Source organism: Apis florea, unplaced genomic scaffold (assembly GCF_048593485.1).
Source record: "Apis florea isolate Af1SG1 unplaced genomic scaffold, ASM4859348v1 contig_2293_pilon, whole genome shotgun sequence".
Lineage (NCBI taxonomy): Eukaryota > Metazoa > Arthropoda > Insecta > Hymenoptera > Apidae > Apis > Apis florea.
In genome coordinates this window covers 3,098,797-3,114,641 of record NW_028256554.1, presented here as the reverse complement: position 1 = coordinate 3,114,641, position 15,845 = coordinate 3,098,797, and the positions used below count along the sequence as shown (strand labels likewise).

The 15,845-nt window shown below is 20.3% G+C and overlaps 3 protein-coding genes across 8 annotated transcripts; 1 reads left to right on the top strand and 2 right to left on the bottom strand.

Annotated features, from left to right (window-relative positions):
- Window positions 1-102: 102 nt before the first annotated feature.
- LOC147658243 (uncharacterized) lies at window positions 103-6,665 on the bottom strand. 3 transcript variants are annotated; one of them, XM_086903596.1, is made up of 10 exons: window positions 6,514-6,664; window positions 3,385-3,486; window positions 3,142-3,274; window positions 2,836-2,999; window positions 2,527-2,682; window positions 2,325-2,453; window positions 2,058-2,255; window positions 1,631-1,927; window positions 819-1,016; window positions 103-510 (listed from the first exon to the last, which is right to left on the bottom strand). In XM_086903596.1, exons 1-10 carry the CDS (start codon window positions 6,553-6,555, stop codon window positions 268-270), a joined length of 1,662 nt encoding a protein of 553 aa, XP_086759722.1. In that variant the 5' UTR covers window positions 6,556-6,664; the 3' UTR covers window positions 103-267. The 3 variants fall into 3 exon arrangements, with proteins under 3 accessions (XP_086759722.1, XP_086759723.1, XP_086759724.1); XM_086903597.1 differs by lacking the exon at window positions 6,514-6,664 and adding an exon at window positions 4,757-4,909; XM_086903598.1 differs by lacking the exon at window positions 819-1,016 and having other exon boundaries at window positions 6,514-6,665.
- A 342-nt stretch (window positions 6,666-7,007) lies between these two features.
- Window positions 7,008-10,009, bottom strand: LOC105735767 (bifunctional peptidase and arginyl-hydroxylase JMJD5). 4 transcript variants are annotated; one of them, XM_012487895.3, is made up of 8 exons: window positions 9,867-10,009; window positions 9,418-9,583; window positions 9,015-9,159; window positions 8,728-8,899; window positions 8,429-8,590; window positions 7,862-8,079; window positions 7,632-7,784; window positions 7,008-7,494 (listed from the first exon to the last, which is right to left on the bottom strand). In XM_012487895.3, the coding sequence occupies exons 2-8, from the start codon at window positions 9,555-9,557 to the stop codon at window positions 7,237-7,239; spliced, it is 1,248 nt and encodes a 415-aa protein (XP_012343349.2). In that variant the 5' UTR covers window positions 9,558-9,583; window positions 9,867-10,009; the 3' UTR covers window positions 7,008-7,236. The 4 variants fall into 4 exon arrangements, with proteins under 4 accessions (XP_012343349.2, XP_086759732.1, XP_086759733.1 ...); XM_086903606.1 differs by having other exon boundaries at window positions 9,739-9,989; XM_086903607.1 differs by having other exon boundaries at window positions 9,392-9,583; window positions 9,739-9,970.
- Window positions 10,005-15,687, top strand: LOC147658242 (uncharacterized). Its single transcript, XM_086903582.1, has 2 exons — window positions 10,005-10,225; window positions 10,743-15,687. The coding sequence occupies exon 2, from the start codon at window positions 11,279-11,281 to the stop codon at window positions 15,113-15,115; it is 3,837 nt and encodes a 1,278-aa protein (XP_086759708.1). The 5' UTR covers window positions 10,005-10,225; window positions 10,743-11,278; the 3' UTR covers window positions 15,116-15,687.
- Window positions 15,688-15,845: the final 158 nt, after the last annotated feature.

Sequence of the window (15,845 nt, the reverse complement as noted above, 5' to 3'; positions counted from 1 at the left end):
AATAAATGCAAAATGAAAATAAAGAATGAGGTTATTAATTTATAAGATGTTAATAATGATATAATATAAGAGATAGCTAGAAAAAGGCAACAAAAAAAATAATTAATATGGTGAAAAATTTTATTAAAATTTATTACAGATAAATAACTTAACATAAAATATAACAAATATAAACGAAACTTAATTAACAGAATATGAAATAAAATATAAATGATAAAGAAGGAAATATGTAACAACAGAAAATAAGAAATTTTCTAATTACAGAAACTATATAAGATATTCACGATATCTTGTCCAAAATAAATATAATCTACTTTGCGTGCTGATGTAATCCGCTATTTTTGAAATTTCTTTGTACATTACCTCCTCCTGCCCTTCTTTTGCTGCAATATGCAATGCTGTATACATATCTTTTGTAGTAGTATCAACTGCTGCACCATGTTGCAGAAGTAACATAACAATATCAATATTTCCTAATCGTGATGCAATATGAAGGGGTGTTTGTTGTTCCTAAAATGAATCAAGATAATTATCATATCATATATATAAATATAGATATATTAATAATAATAATACGTACTATTTAATAATTGTTATAATAAATTAACAATAAAATGTGCATATATTACAAAAATAATAGTAATATCAATATAAAAAACGAAATGAGACTGGTTAATGGAATGTGCGAAATACATAATAACAATGAGTACACAATGATCATTTATATGTATCATTTTATGTGTGATTTTCGTTAAAATATTAACGAAATCTGATCGTACCAGAAATAATTGTTTTTAAACAATTTTATATTTACTTACCCTTGCGCGAGCATCAACTTTGGCTCCGTTTCGTAATAAAATTCGAATAATGTCTGTTTGATTAGCTCTAGCTGCCAGATGTAGAGGTGTTTCACCCCTAACAGTTGGCACGTCAGGATTGGCTTCGTGTTGCAGTAGAAATATCACGATATTCATACATCCCATAAAACTGGCCACATGTAATGGAGTCAGTCCAGACTGTAAAATATATGTATCTTCTATTAACATTTTAGTACTATGACTCCACAGTTTTCGAACGAATATACTTTCTTCTTCGATATATTTATGAATATGGAATACATAGAAATGATCATCTGTATTGATCATAACAGAATCTATATAAAATAACCGTTAACCAGTCTTTTAATAACTATCAAACAACCTGTTATATTTTTTTTAAATATATATTTCTATTATTTTTCTTTTTTTCAATCATAGAATATTTATAAATATTATGTAAAAAATGAAGGATATTTTTTATTTAATTCATGAATTAAATATTAACAAAAAAAATTATTAATTTTAAATATTTTTTTATTAATGATTAATCAATTTCACGTTTCGCAGATATTAGTTTATTTTAAATAAATAAAAATTTTATTCGTGATTATTTTCATAAATACATTAAGTTGAAATAATTAAAAAAGTTAGTTGTTTATAACGTGATCGAAGAATGAGTATTTTAAATTTTAAATTAATAGTAAATATATATCAATAATTTGAAACAAGAATAAAAATTAGAATAAAAAAAAACTTGCACTTTCTGAGAAATTAAGTGTTAATTAAACAATAAAAAAAAGTTGTTAACATACCTCGGTAGTAGACTCGATCGATGCTCCATGTTTTACTAAGAGTTCAACAACTTTTATTCGATTCTTTTTACAAGCAATATGCAGTGGTGTGAAGCCATTTAAAGCTCGTGCATTCGGATCAGCTTTCCGGTCCAGAAGTAATTTCGCAACTCTAACATGTCCACAATGTGCGGCAACATGAAGAGACGTTAAATAATCGATCGTAACTTCATCTACTGGCGCTCGATGATATAATAATACTCTTGCTGCATCCACATGATCTCCTTGTGATGCCATGTGCAATGGTGCAAGTCCATTCTAAAAAATATAATTTTCATTAATAAAATCGACATATTATTTATTGTATTATATATTGTAATTCTTATACACATCACTAACATGGTAATATAACAATTTTATGAGTTGTTTATTAAATTTTTGTACATACTTTTGTTCGTGCACTAATAGGTGCAGAGTGTTCAAGAAGCGTGGTAATAACTTGTTCATGACCAGATCTTGCTGCACAATGAAGCGGTGTTAAACCATCCCTGGTTTTAGCATCGATTTGCGCAGAATTTTCTAATAATACTTTAACCATATTGTTTTTACCCCATTTCGCTGCTACATGTAAAGGGCTTATATTATGCTGATAAAAGAAATCAAGAATATTAATATCAAAGCTTATTAATTCTTATTGATATCAATTTATTCGTACCTTTGCTAAATAATTCACATCAGCTCCACGTTTTATTAATAAACGTGCTATTTCTTCGTTTCCATAATGGGCAGCGATATGTAGAGGTGTAAAACCACTTTTCGATGTAACATCAGGTTTATGATCATTCTAAAAAGAATAGAAATAAAAAATAAATGTAGAATTATGAATGTGATTATTTTAATTTTAAATTTTAAATTACCTGCAATAATAGATCAGCAGCTTTACAGTCATCTTTTTTAGCTGCAATATGAAGTGCTGGTAATCTAACTTTTCCTTTAGAATCATTTTCTAAAAGAACGCTGACAACTTTATCGTGTCCTTGTTGCATTGCAACAGCAAGAGGTGTAAATCCGTCCTAAAGAAATCATTCTTTATTGTCTAAATTATATAAATTACGTAAAAGACATGATACAGTTACTATCATGTCTTTCATGTATACAGTACTACTTTAAATAAATATGTATATATATTCGTTACATAATACAATCAATTGTATACATATATTCACCTCTGTAGCGAGACTTTGATTGGCGCCATTACTGAGCAACAATTTAACAACTTGATCATGATTTTCTTGCGCGGCCATATATAAAGGTGTAAAACCATTTTGAGATTGAATATTAACTGCAGCACCATACTGAATAAGAATATTTACTATTTCCGCTTGGCCAGCTGAAAATATATTATAAATCTTGTTTAATAATATTCATTTATGATTATATTTAATATAAATTTTAGAAACGTGTTATTAAACATGTTAATTTTTTTATTGTAGTCTATTTTATATTGTATAGCAATTAAAGATTAAATTTACCCAACGAAGCTATGTGCAGCGCAGTATTTCCTTTCTTTGTAGCTGCGTCCACTGTAGCACCTCTTTTTAATAATTCTGTTACTATTTCAACATGACCATCTTTCGATGCTAAGTGTAAAGCATTTAAACCATTCTGAAATATAAAAATATAAAATATTTTGAATAATTTGAATAAAATAAATAACATTTAATAAATACAAAAATAATAAATAATTACAAGAATTTATAAATCTTAATACTTACCGAATTAGCTGTATTAATATCTAAATCGGTATCGAGAAATTCAATCACTTTTTCAAGGTTCCCAGACCGCGCAGCACGAAGAAATGCTGTCGTATCGTCAGCCTAAATATGAAACAATATATCAATATTAAATATAATAATATTCATTTTCTAATTTTCAATATTAACAATTATTGTAAATGTAAAATAGTTCAAACATTCTGAAAATATTTTTCTTAAATCATTTATTTAATAAATAAATTTTAAATTTAAATATTAAATTTCAAACAATTAAAATAAAATAAAAAGAAAAAAATTAAATATACTTGAAATCGAATAAAAGATGTATTAATGATTAGTTATTAATTAACAATGCAACAAAATTATAATGCTTATAATACAATTATCTTAAATATTTTCATTATAAAATATTTTTAATTATATTTTAAATATTATTAATTATATTGATTATATATTTAATAATATTATTTAAAAAAAATAACAAATGGAAAAATAGAATAAATAGAAATTTAAATTAAAGAAAATCCTTCTTTCTTATAAATCATTAATCCTATCAAAAATATAAATATCATATAATACATATTATACAACATATTGCATATAAATCAATTATATGAATTATAATATATTGTACATAGATAAAAAATAATTATAATATAATATTGTTTTTATTCAATGCAGTATAAAGTGCAGTATAAAATGCATATAAGTGCAGTAAAAATATGTATATTTTTTAAAAATGATTTAAAAGTTTAATATACTAATATTGTTATGAAATATTTATCTTTTTATTCATTTTTAAAAATTTATAAACCATTGTATTTAATTTGACTGTTATATTTAAGTATTCAAGTGCGAATGATTATGTTATGTGCTAGTAGTACATATAATTTGACCATGACCTTTATCCTATCAAAAATTTTGATGTATTCTTACTTGATTAATGAATTTTGTCCACATTAAGTTATTTATGACTACTTATATTATTCGAATTATTTTTTGATTAATATCTGCAAAAAGGGTAACCACACGATAAAAACCGGCTTATAAAACATCTATGTACCTATATCGTATTTATACCTTGCTTACAATCATCCCCTCCTACTATTTCTTTTTACTTTATCTATGGTTATCAAGCTGAATTCTAAAGTTTCTTTTGTTTTCTCACATTTAGTATTATATTCAAAGAAATTCATAAAAGAAGTGTATCATTTAAAAATTCAATATAACGTACTTTTTATTAACGAAAAAAAAAAAAAATAAAATTATTTTAAGTTTCATTCCAAAGTTCACACCCTTCGATCAGTTGAAGAAGGAAAAAATACCGGCGACATTCCGGCATCTCTTACGCAAAATGAATATAGGATCATACCTGACTGGTACTATCTGTAACCATTGTGCTTTATAAGAGACTCTAGGCACTATGATTCTTTCACTTGTCCAGCACCTGCTGGACACGAAGGTTCTTTTTCTCGGTACGCGTTAAATCACCATTCATGCACTCCTGGGGTAACGCTAAAGGTGAATAGGAATATAGGAGCCGCCCCGTACACCAAACTAAGGCGCAGAATCGAGCGGCAACGATTGAAAAACAGGGGTTGCATCGTTGCCTTTCTCACCCCCTATAATATCTGTCCTTGTTTTTCTCCCACCAACTGATGCGATATATCGAATCTTGTCATCACTATGCGCACGCGCCTATCAAACTTAATAATATATATATATATAACTCATATGTATATATATGTATGCATTTTCTCCTTCCTCTTCTAGATATTTCTTTCACTTTCTGATATAGCAATCTAGGAAAATTAGCCAGGTTTCACAACGTGCGAATTATCGGCCGAGTAAATATTACCAAGTTGAGTTTCGTGATACAATTTTATCTTATTGTTATCTTGTCTTGAACAATAAATTATTGAACAATAAATTAAATAAAATATAGCAAAGTTTTTTAATAGTTTTATATTATTATTTATATTATTTTCAAATAAGTATAATAATTATATTAATAGTAAATATTTTCATATAATATGAAATTAAAATTTTATTATAAAAATATATTGTATATATTAAATTAATTCTAAAAAAAGAAATTAAAATAAAAATACAATATTTTATACGGTATATATTAATATACTAATAAAAAAACGATAATATATTAAAAAGATGATACGCATGTGCAATATTTAAACAGATTTAAAAATGACTATCAAATAAAAAGTTTTTTTTTTAAATAATCTATTATTTTACTATTATGTTCATGAAAGTAATAATAATTTCGATCTTTTTATGATCTTTTTATGTCACAAAAAAACATTTATAAAAGTACCATTATAGATATAATAAAAAGTGAATTATGACGGGTTAAAGAGAATTATAAAATGCAGTGAATAAGTAATCATTTATTAGTACTATTACATTTTATAAAATAATATTACGTTTTAAAAAATAGGATAATATATATATATATTGAGCATTTTTCAAAAAAAGTTTTGCGAAAGTGAATGTTTTAATTATTATAAAATAAAAAATATATAAAAAATTATTTATTTTAATAAAAAATTGAAAATTATATTTAATATATTCTTCAATATTATATGTTTTTAAAATTCAAATTATTCCATTGTTTCCAAACAAAAATGTATAATTAAATCATTAAATATTGCATTATTATTTATATTTAATTTTCAAAAATAATATAAAAATTAAAGTATTTAATTATGTGAAATCAAGATTTGTTTGAACTTTTTAATTCATTATGATTTCATTTCATGAACTAACAATATGTTAATAATATAAATTTTCTAAAAATAGTTTCTAATTCCTTAAACACTGGATTTTCGCCAATATTACAATATAAATATATTAATATAAAAAGAATGATATGTAATCGATATCTTTTTAATATCGATACTAAAACAAATTCCTATTAAGAAATAATATGGTATAATTATCGTTCATCGAAAATTACTGTAATATTTATTTTTAAAAACCGGAAATAATTAATTCGATGTACACTGAAAAGAGGAAAGAAATTTTAAAAATGCGTCATATATATTGCAATATATAAGTGTGCACAAGTATGATGCACATTTTTTGAAAAATGTTACTTTCACACATTTTTACCTGGAACCTAATGATCGGTGGAAATGCCTCCTCTGTCATCATTCCCAAATAATAAACTGTGTATTTCGTTTGACAAGTTTTACATATACGTATACGTATATTTCTTATGCTCCATACTGAAAACGTAGGTCAGAGGATATTTATAACATTCCGTTTCATTCTCATGAACGCCTTTGTGGTGCATCTGCTTCAATGATTTGCATATATATATTTTATTTAAACCAATGAAACATATTTAGCACTAATTACTAATTTAACATAGTATTATAATTTTTTAATAATTATCAAGCAATTCAATTAAGAACTTTATTTACTTTTTCATTGATATTAAAAAAATTATATTTTCGTACTTCTTCTTAATTTAATTGAATACAAATTAAATTAATATACATAAAACAATAAAATAATTATAAAATAAATTAAATTTCATTATATATATATACACACACTTGAAATGTCTAATAATGATTTATATGAATGAATAATATAAAAAATAATGATTATCAATTTTTATTAAGTACATTATAATATATATTGATTTATAAATAAAATATTTTATAAAAATATATTTTATAAAATTATATATTATATTTATATACAGCATTTTTTCGAATTTTATATACAGTTTTTCAAAATTTATATATTTTTTTTTAGAATTATAAGTCTTAGAAATAAATATTTTTTAAATACATATATTGCTTTTCTATTATATACTTTTTATATTTAACTCCACCAAAAACTAACTGAAAAACTTGAAGTTAAAGAAGTTACATGATGCCACCATTTTGGAGGAATGTAAAGCATTTCTCCAGGTTTTAAATAAGTCATTAAACCTTTTGCTTTAATAAAATTAGGCCATTTTTCATAATTTGGATTTAAAGGATCAACTTGTGCAGTATTGTTCAGTAATCTTGTATCATATGGATATAAATTCAATGAATCATTTGGATGATATAAAATAATCCTTTTATATCCAAACACCTAAAATGCAACAAAAATCAATAATATAATATAAATTAATATATGTTTATAATATATAAATTAATATATATTTTAATATAGTAATTTAAAATAATTTTATTCATATATTATTATAAAACAAAATTTAATTTTCATACTTGACATAAAAAATTATTTTTAGGATCAAAATGCAAAGGTGAAACAGTTCCACTAGGTCCAAACCAAACATTTATATCTGGCTGTTTTACATCATCATTATCTGTAAAATTACAATATTCAGGAATCGTAAAATCTTCTTTCAATTCAGGGATCTGAAATTATTATTATATATTTAGTATTTAAAATTTCATTGGAAATATTAAATATTTTAAAAAATATAGAATAAAACCTGTTCAAACAATTGATGCTGAGCTAAATAACCAATTTGATCATTTTTTGTTAATATATATTTTTGTAAAAATTCTGAAAAATTAAGAAGTTGTTGTGACCAATTTTCATCAGTATAACGTGAACCAATTTCAATAGGTACCAATCGATTTCCAGCTATATTAATTAAATACTTTAAATCCTTCCATTGCTTTAAAGCTTTCCAATGTTTAATACAATCTAAAATGTATTATATATATTATTATTAAAACATGAAATTAAAGTAAAATTAAAATTTATCAGAAAAATATTAGATGACATAAATGTAAAAATAATATACAAAAATAATAATAATTAGAAACTTCATTTTTAAAGTTTCATTTTCAAATTTTTAAAGTTTTAATCTATATTTATTATAATCAATTTTTATTAAATTTTGTATATTTTTTTATTTAAAATAATGCATTCACATCATTATTTAAAATCTTTATGATATGAAGTAAAAATTTGCATGAAGAAAAACATTTTAGTATTAAAATAAAAGATATTTTATTAATTGAAAAATTAAATTAAAAAATATATTTTTTACCTTTTAATATTGCAGGTACTTTAGGCATAAATATTTCTTTGTAAAATAGTTCCATTGAGGGTTCAATATATTGAGTAACTTCAATAAATCCAGGTAAAATAAAATCATATGAATTTTTGCAATCAATATTTAATTTTTTTAAATCCAATATTTCTGATTTTGCTGTAAAATATAATAAAAAATATAGAATATAATATAGAATAAAAAAAAATTACACAACATAATTTATCATTACTTAATTATAATATTAATTTGATTATAATATTTAATTATATTTATCTTTCTCTTTTAATACTTACTGATACAATTATTCAATTTTGATGCAATTTTTGGTAATAAATCAGGTATATTTGGAAGTGGTGCTCCTAATAAAATACCTTTATCAATTTGGTGAATAATATCCTTCAATAAAATTATATTTTTTGTAAATTCTTTGATATTACTATAATATTGAAATTCTAATAGTACTGTCTGTAAATATAAAATTTTCAGTATTTAAAATTATATAATAATAAAATTAACATAAATTTTAAATATTATTTTTATTCAAAATAAAATTAAAAAAATAATTAATGTATTACATTACTTTTAAGATAATACATAAAGTATAACAATATCGATATTCAACAGGAACTGATTGCCAATGACCAGAATTTAATACTTCCCAGGTTTTATCCAAACAAGCTTCAATTAATATTAATGAATCTTTTATCCATTTCATTGATGAAGTTCTTTCATTAAAAAAAAATTAAATTATTAATATTATTTTTATGTAATCAATATAATTAAAATGCATAAAAATATATACATTATTAAATTTTTATATTACTATATTATATATAATATTTTAATTATAAATGAGTTATTCAAAATAACTTAATTTAAAATTAAAAAAAAAAGAATAAATAAAATATTGAAATATTTTATAATATTATAGAAAAATTTAATAATTTCTATAATTACTTCATATAATCATATGTTTTATTTACATCTTATTTGTAAGGGAGAGTTTTAAGCTAATGTTTATTGTTGCCAAATGTTTTTTCATTTCAACAGGTAAACAATTCTGTATATTCTCGTCAAACAGATTCCAAGGAATTAATTTTGCAATAATTGTACAATTACACATTTTTTAAAATCAAACAAATAAAATAACTAGAAAATAGAAAATATAAAAAATTTATAAAAATTATGAATTAAAATTATTTTATTTTCTATTAATATAATAAAATTTAATAACATGAATATATCTAAAAGAATATAAATATTTATAATTCTTTGGAAATAAATAATTATTTAATAATAAGTACTATATTGTTAAATACGAAATGAAAGTTTTAGGTTAGTTTCATAAACATATAGCATTATACATAGTATTATATACTAAATACTATTTTTATCATTAAATGGCATATATGCATAAAAATATATACAATACAATTGTCAATATTTATTTTGCCATTTAATATGAAATAACTAAATACAACTAAATAAATGAATCTATCATTAAACAATGCGTTACAAGATTTATCATTTTAATGTAACATAAATGGTAGCATTGCTGCCATCTAACACTATAACTATATAACATTTTCAAATTCATAAATGAAAATTTGAAGCCTGTGCAAGTTTAAAATATTATTACGAGTAAAAAGAAAAAAATATATGTTTAAGTATCGCTTAATATAATAAATAATATTACTGATATGAAAAATATTTAATCGAAGAAACAAAAAGAGCTTATAATAATTCATAATTATATAAAATTTTATATTAGTAAAAAGCATGAAATATAAGGTTAGTTATTTTATTAATTTCATCAATTCTAGTTATATTTATAATATATAAATATATAAATATTTTTTGTTATAAACATAAACTTGAATTATTTTTTTAAATCTAAGATATTAATTTTATTTTTAATTTATATATTTATTTATATATAAATTATTTTTAGCGTATATACGATATTGACAAGTTAATATTATTGATAAATATTTTATGTAAATAACAACTTCTACAAAATTGTTCTGCCAAAATAATAGAAGAGTATAATAATACACTTTTCACAAGTAAAAAAATTTTTTTGAAATATCTTTTTATTTTATTGATATTATAAAAATAAATTATTTATATTTATTATGATATTATATAATTATTAATTATTAATAATATTCTATTATAATTATATATTATCTATTATAATATAATTAAATTATGTTTAGCATAATATATTAATAATATTTAAAAGTTTAATAAAAAAAATTATTATTAAATAATTAACATAATAATAATATAATATATTTTTTTGCAGCAGAAGATTAATATTTTATATAATTAAAAAATAAAATGAAAAGAATTTAATAAAAAAAGATAAAAAATAACATAAAAATTAGCAAAATTGTTAAGATGTTATCTTTTTATCGTAAGAATAAAGTTTAATTATTTTTGCTAAATTTAATTTTTTAATTTAAGAAGTTTGAAAATTTAAATTCAAAATTAAAAAACAAATATAATAAAAAGAAAACTATAACTGCAAGATCATATTAATAATAAAAAGAAAGGAGATACAAGAAGATTTAAGTATTTCTTTAAGAATAATTTTTTTAAAAAATTTAAAAAAATTTATGAGCAAAGTTTTAAAGAGATATGACAGAAATATTTCTATTTTCTTACTAAAAAATAGCAAGAATAATGAAATTAAATCTAATTAAAAAACCGTCAAATAATAAAGATTATAAAAATAATAAAAATTAATTGTGGAGCAATATTAAATTTGTAAACATTAATTTTTGTAGAAAATCGCAAACGTGCTATAATTTTTATAATAATATTATTTCCTATAATAAAATGTTAAAGAATCAACATAAAGCTAATTATGAATCAAATAGGAAACTTCAACAAATTGCCTTATCTAAATCTAATATAAAATTATCACAAAAAAAATCTTTGAAAATAAAAGCACATAAAAGTATGAAGCAATCACAAACAAATAATATTCATAACTTAATTGATTCCAAATCTGAAACTGGTTGCAATATACAAATACATAAAGAAAATAATTGTAAAGTTAGTAAATCTATTACAACTAGAAGATCAAACAAAGATGTTTATACAGAATGCAAGAATCAAAGAACAGTAAAATCAATATGTTATTTAGAAATGAAAAGAAAGAAACCAAAAAAAATATATCATAAAATAAAAAAATACAAAAAAAATTATACTAATAAATCAGGGAAAAATAAATATTGCAAAAAAATATTAAATAAAGAAAATACAAATAAATTTTCCAAAATTACAGGTCTTCATTCAAAGAAAAATGATATCAAAATAAATAAAGATATAGTAAAGCATAAAAACTTTTTAGATATTAAAAACTTAACAATAGCTTTAACAAAGATAGATGATCTTCCTTTATCTGAATTATCTAAAATAATTCCAGACTATGTTGCAAATAAATTAAAAAAACAAGATAATAAGAGAATATATTATGAAACAAAAGATATCATAAAAACACAGTGTTGTTCATACAAACAATTCAGAACTACTGAATTGAAACAAAATGAAGAAATAAATGTATTATATCATAAATCAGTGTTTGAAAAAAAATGTACAAAATTCCAAGAAAATATAATGGAAGAAATTGATACAAATATAACAAATATAAAATTTGAAAAAAATACATATAAAATGTCCTTACAAAATGAAATTAATAACATAGAAATATTACGAGATAATGAATATAAATTAGAAAATATAAATTTATTAGAAAATATTTTAAAATTTTTTTTAAAAACTAAAGATAATATGATAAATAGAAAAACACGACATAAATCAAAAATTCAAAAATTGCATGAACATGGGATAATAAAAAGTTTAGCAATATGTAATAAATGTAAAGAAATTATTAATCTTTTACAACAATTTTCAAATAAAATAAATTTTATAAATGATGAAAAATTATGTATTGAATGTACATTATGTAATTTACAAATTAATTCTTTATCTCATTTTCAAGAACATGTAATGAATATACACTTAAAATGTGAAAAAGACATATTACCCAAAAAAAATAAATTTGCAGTTGTTATTATTAATTTCAACAAACAATTAAATTTAAATAATAATAATCAATTTATTTTTGAATGTTGTTGTTGTTCAAAAATATTTGATCATATGAGTAGTTTTGAAGAACATGTTAAAAAATATCATAATTTTAATTACTGTATAAAAGAAAATAAAGAAACAAAACAAATAGTTAAAAATTCTGAATTATATACTGCATTTCAAAATGAATCAAAATTTAAAAAAAATCATAATTTAAACAAAAATCATATTTTTGACATTACTGCTAAAGCAGTTGAAATTTCTAATTTAGAAAAAAAAACTGACACACAACATAATAATATAAATGAGTTTTGTATTAATACAAAAGAAATAAATTTTAAGAACAATATGTATTATAATTCAAATAATAATTTATTATCAAAAATAAAAATAAAAGAGAAGCAGGTAAATGATAGTCAAATAATGCAGAAAATTCCAAAAATAAAGGATATAAAAAAATTAAATATTGATGAGAAATATTTAAATAATATTGCAATCATCTCAGATTCAAATTCAAAGTCACTTCAAAATCAAAATTCTAATTCTTTTAATGATTGTTTTAATCAAAAATATAAAGGTAGGAAATATAAAAAAACTTTTTTTATTACTTGTAATATTTGTTCTAAAAAATATAAAAGAAAATATATGTTTTTATCTCATATGTCTACACATCTAAATAATTCTCATGCTGATGTGTATAAAAAACAAAAAATACAAGAAAGTAAAAAAACAATAAAATATGAAAATGATCTAATTTTACAAAATGTAAATTCTATTATAAATTTAGAAAAATCAAATCAAAACATTTCAATATCTGAAATAATTGATAAAAAAGTTAATGTTAAAAATGAAAATATGGAATATGTTATTACAAAAGATAATATTGTGAATGAAAATGATGATTACAATTGTACATTGAATATAAATCTTACACAAAAAACAAAGGAGGGCATAAAAAAACAAAAATTAATTAAATTCAATATGAATATTGCAAAAAAATATACAACAAATACTACTAGTAAAGAAAAATTTGTAGAAAGTATAATTGAAAATAAGTTTCCAATAAATTTTAATACAAATTCTAATTTTATTATGAATATAAGTAAAAATAAGGATAGTTATAATTTAACAGAGCTGTATTGCAATATATGTGATAAAAAATTCAATTCCTTAACAATATTAAGAAAACATATGTTCTTTTTACATGATTCTTTATTTGAAAATTCACAATTTCCAAATTCACTAATAATACCATATTTTAATAATCTTCATAAAACAAAAAATCTATTTAGAAAGGAAAATAATATGTTATCAAAAATAAAGATATTAAAAAGAATTCTACAAAAGCAAAATAAAGTACATGAGAAAACAATTTATCAAATTCCAAATAAGAATAATATAAAAATAAGAAATAGAAAATGGCGTTGTAGTCCATGTAAAGAAAATTTTGCATTGCTTCGAAATTATTTACGACATAAATACTATTGTCATAATGATGAATCTGTAATTCATATTTGTGATAATTGTAATAAAATTCTTACTTCAGTTGCAATGGTGAACATTCATGTATGCACTAATGTTACTTCTTGGAACTGTAAAAGATGTAATCTTAATTTTTCTAATGCCATATCTTTAACACAACATAATATAAATACCCATTTAGAAACTATAGGTCCACATAAATGCAAGATATGTAAATCAAGTTTTCTTACATTACATATGTTAATAAAACATGAAACCATACATTCAATGAATAATGATTCCAGCAATAATTTAGACAACTTTATAGATTTCTCTGCATCTGTAAAAGACTTTTCATCTCATAATGTAGTAAATAATGTAAATGTTAATACTGAATTTAATGAAAAAGAATTACAATTATCGGATAATAAAAATATCTTTGCTATGTGTAATGATATAATATTTTTAAAAAAATTAGATAAATTGAATGAGAAACTTTCAAAATTGAATATTACATCTAATATATTATGTAATAATGAAAAAATACTTAATTGTAAAAATTGTAATATATCATGTTTTACGATATTACAAATGAAACAACATCTAAAAAAGTGGCACCAATGGAACAAATGTGAAATATGTAATAACTTATACCTTACATATGAATTAACAAAACATTTAATATCTCATCATATTGTTTTTGATTTATGTTATAAAAAAAACAATATTAATATTCAATCAATTCATGAAAATATAGATTTTCAAAATGATATAATAGAAATTCTTGGAATGAAACGTTTGTTATCTCTTTATGAATATGAAAGATTTAGTAATATAGAAAGCAAATATTTTAATTGTATAATATGTTCAAAACAATTTTCAAATATTCAATATTATAAAATTCATTATTTGAAATATCATGATACAATATGTTTATTATGTAATATAGAATTTAAATACAATTTTGAAGCATTTGAACATAAAACTAAAATTCATAAAAATGTTGATTTATATCTCTGGGTAGTACAAATATTACTATTAGCTATTTTACAATTAAATAAATATGGAAAAACCATTGAAGAAGTGATATTAAAATGTAGTGAAAGTAGAATATATTAAAAAATTATATAATATAATGTTTATATAAAATATAATATAATATAATATAAAAGTTTAAATTTTACATATATTTTTACTATTTATTAAAAAAATAACTTGAATATTATAAATTTAGATAGTATTAAATCTCTATTTAGTTATAACTTAATATAAATTTATATATTATATAATTTTTCATAGATAATAAATATTAATATATTTTATAATCAATATTTTAATATAATTATTCATTTAATTTTTTTCTGTAATAATTTTCTAAAATTTTTTAATATTGTATTAAATTTTTTCTAGTTTTATATATTTAATATAATTATTATATTAAAAAATTGATTATTTAAACAATATAATTAAAATATCAAGAAATCCAATAATTACATAATTAAAATTTAATTAAATATATAATATAATTAAATAATAAATAATATTTTTTTTATATTTTTTTGAATACATATATATATACTTATATCCATATATTTATCCATTTTTTATACTATTTTTATATATTATATGTATATTATATGTACTTTTTTGTATAAATTTAATAAATTCTTTATAAATTATCTGTGGAAAAATTAAATTTAAAATTCTCAAATTCTTGTCAAATTACCAAAAACAAATAATCCCTAAGATAATGTATTAATAATAATATTATATAATAGTCACTATTATTGAAATTACTATATTTCATTCTTAAATTTTTGTTAATATCTAATTATGTTTAATTAAAAAA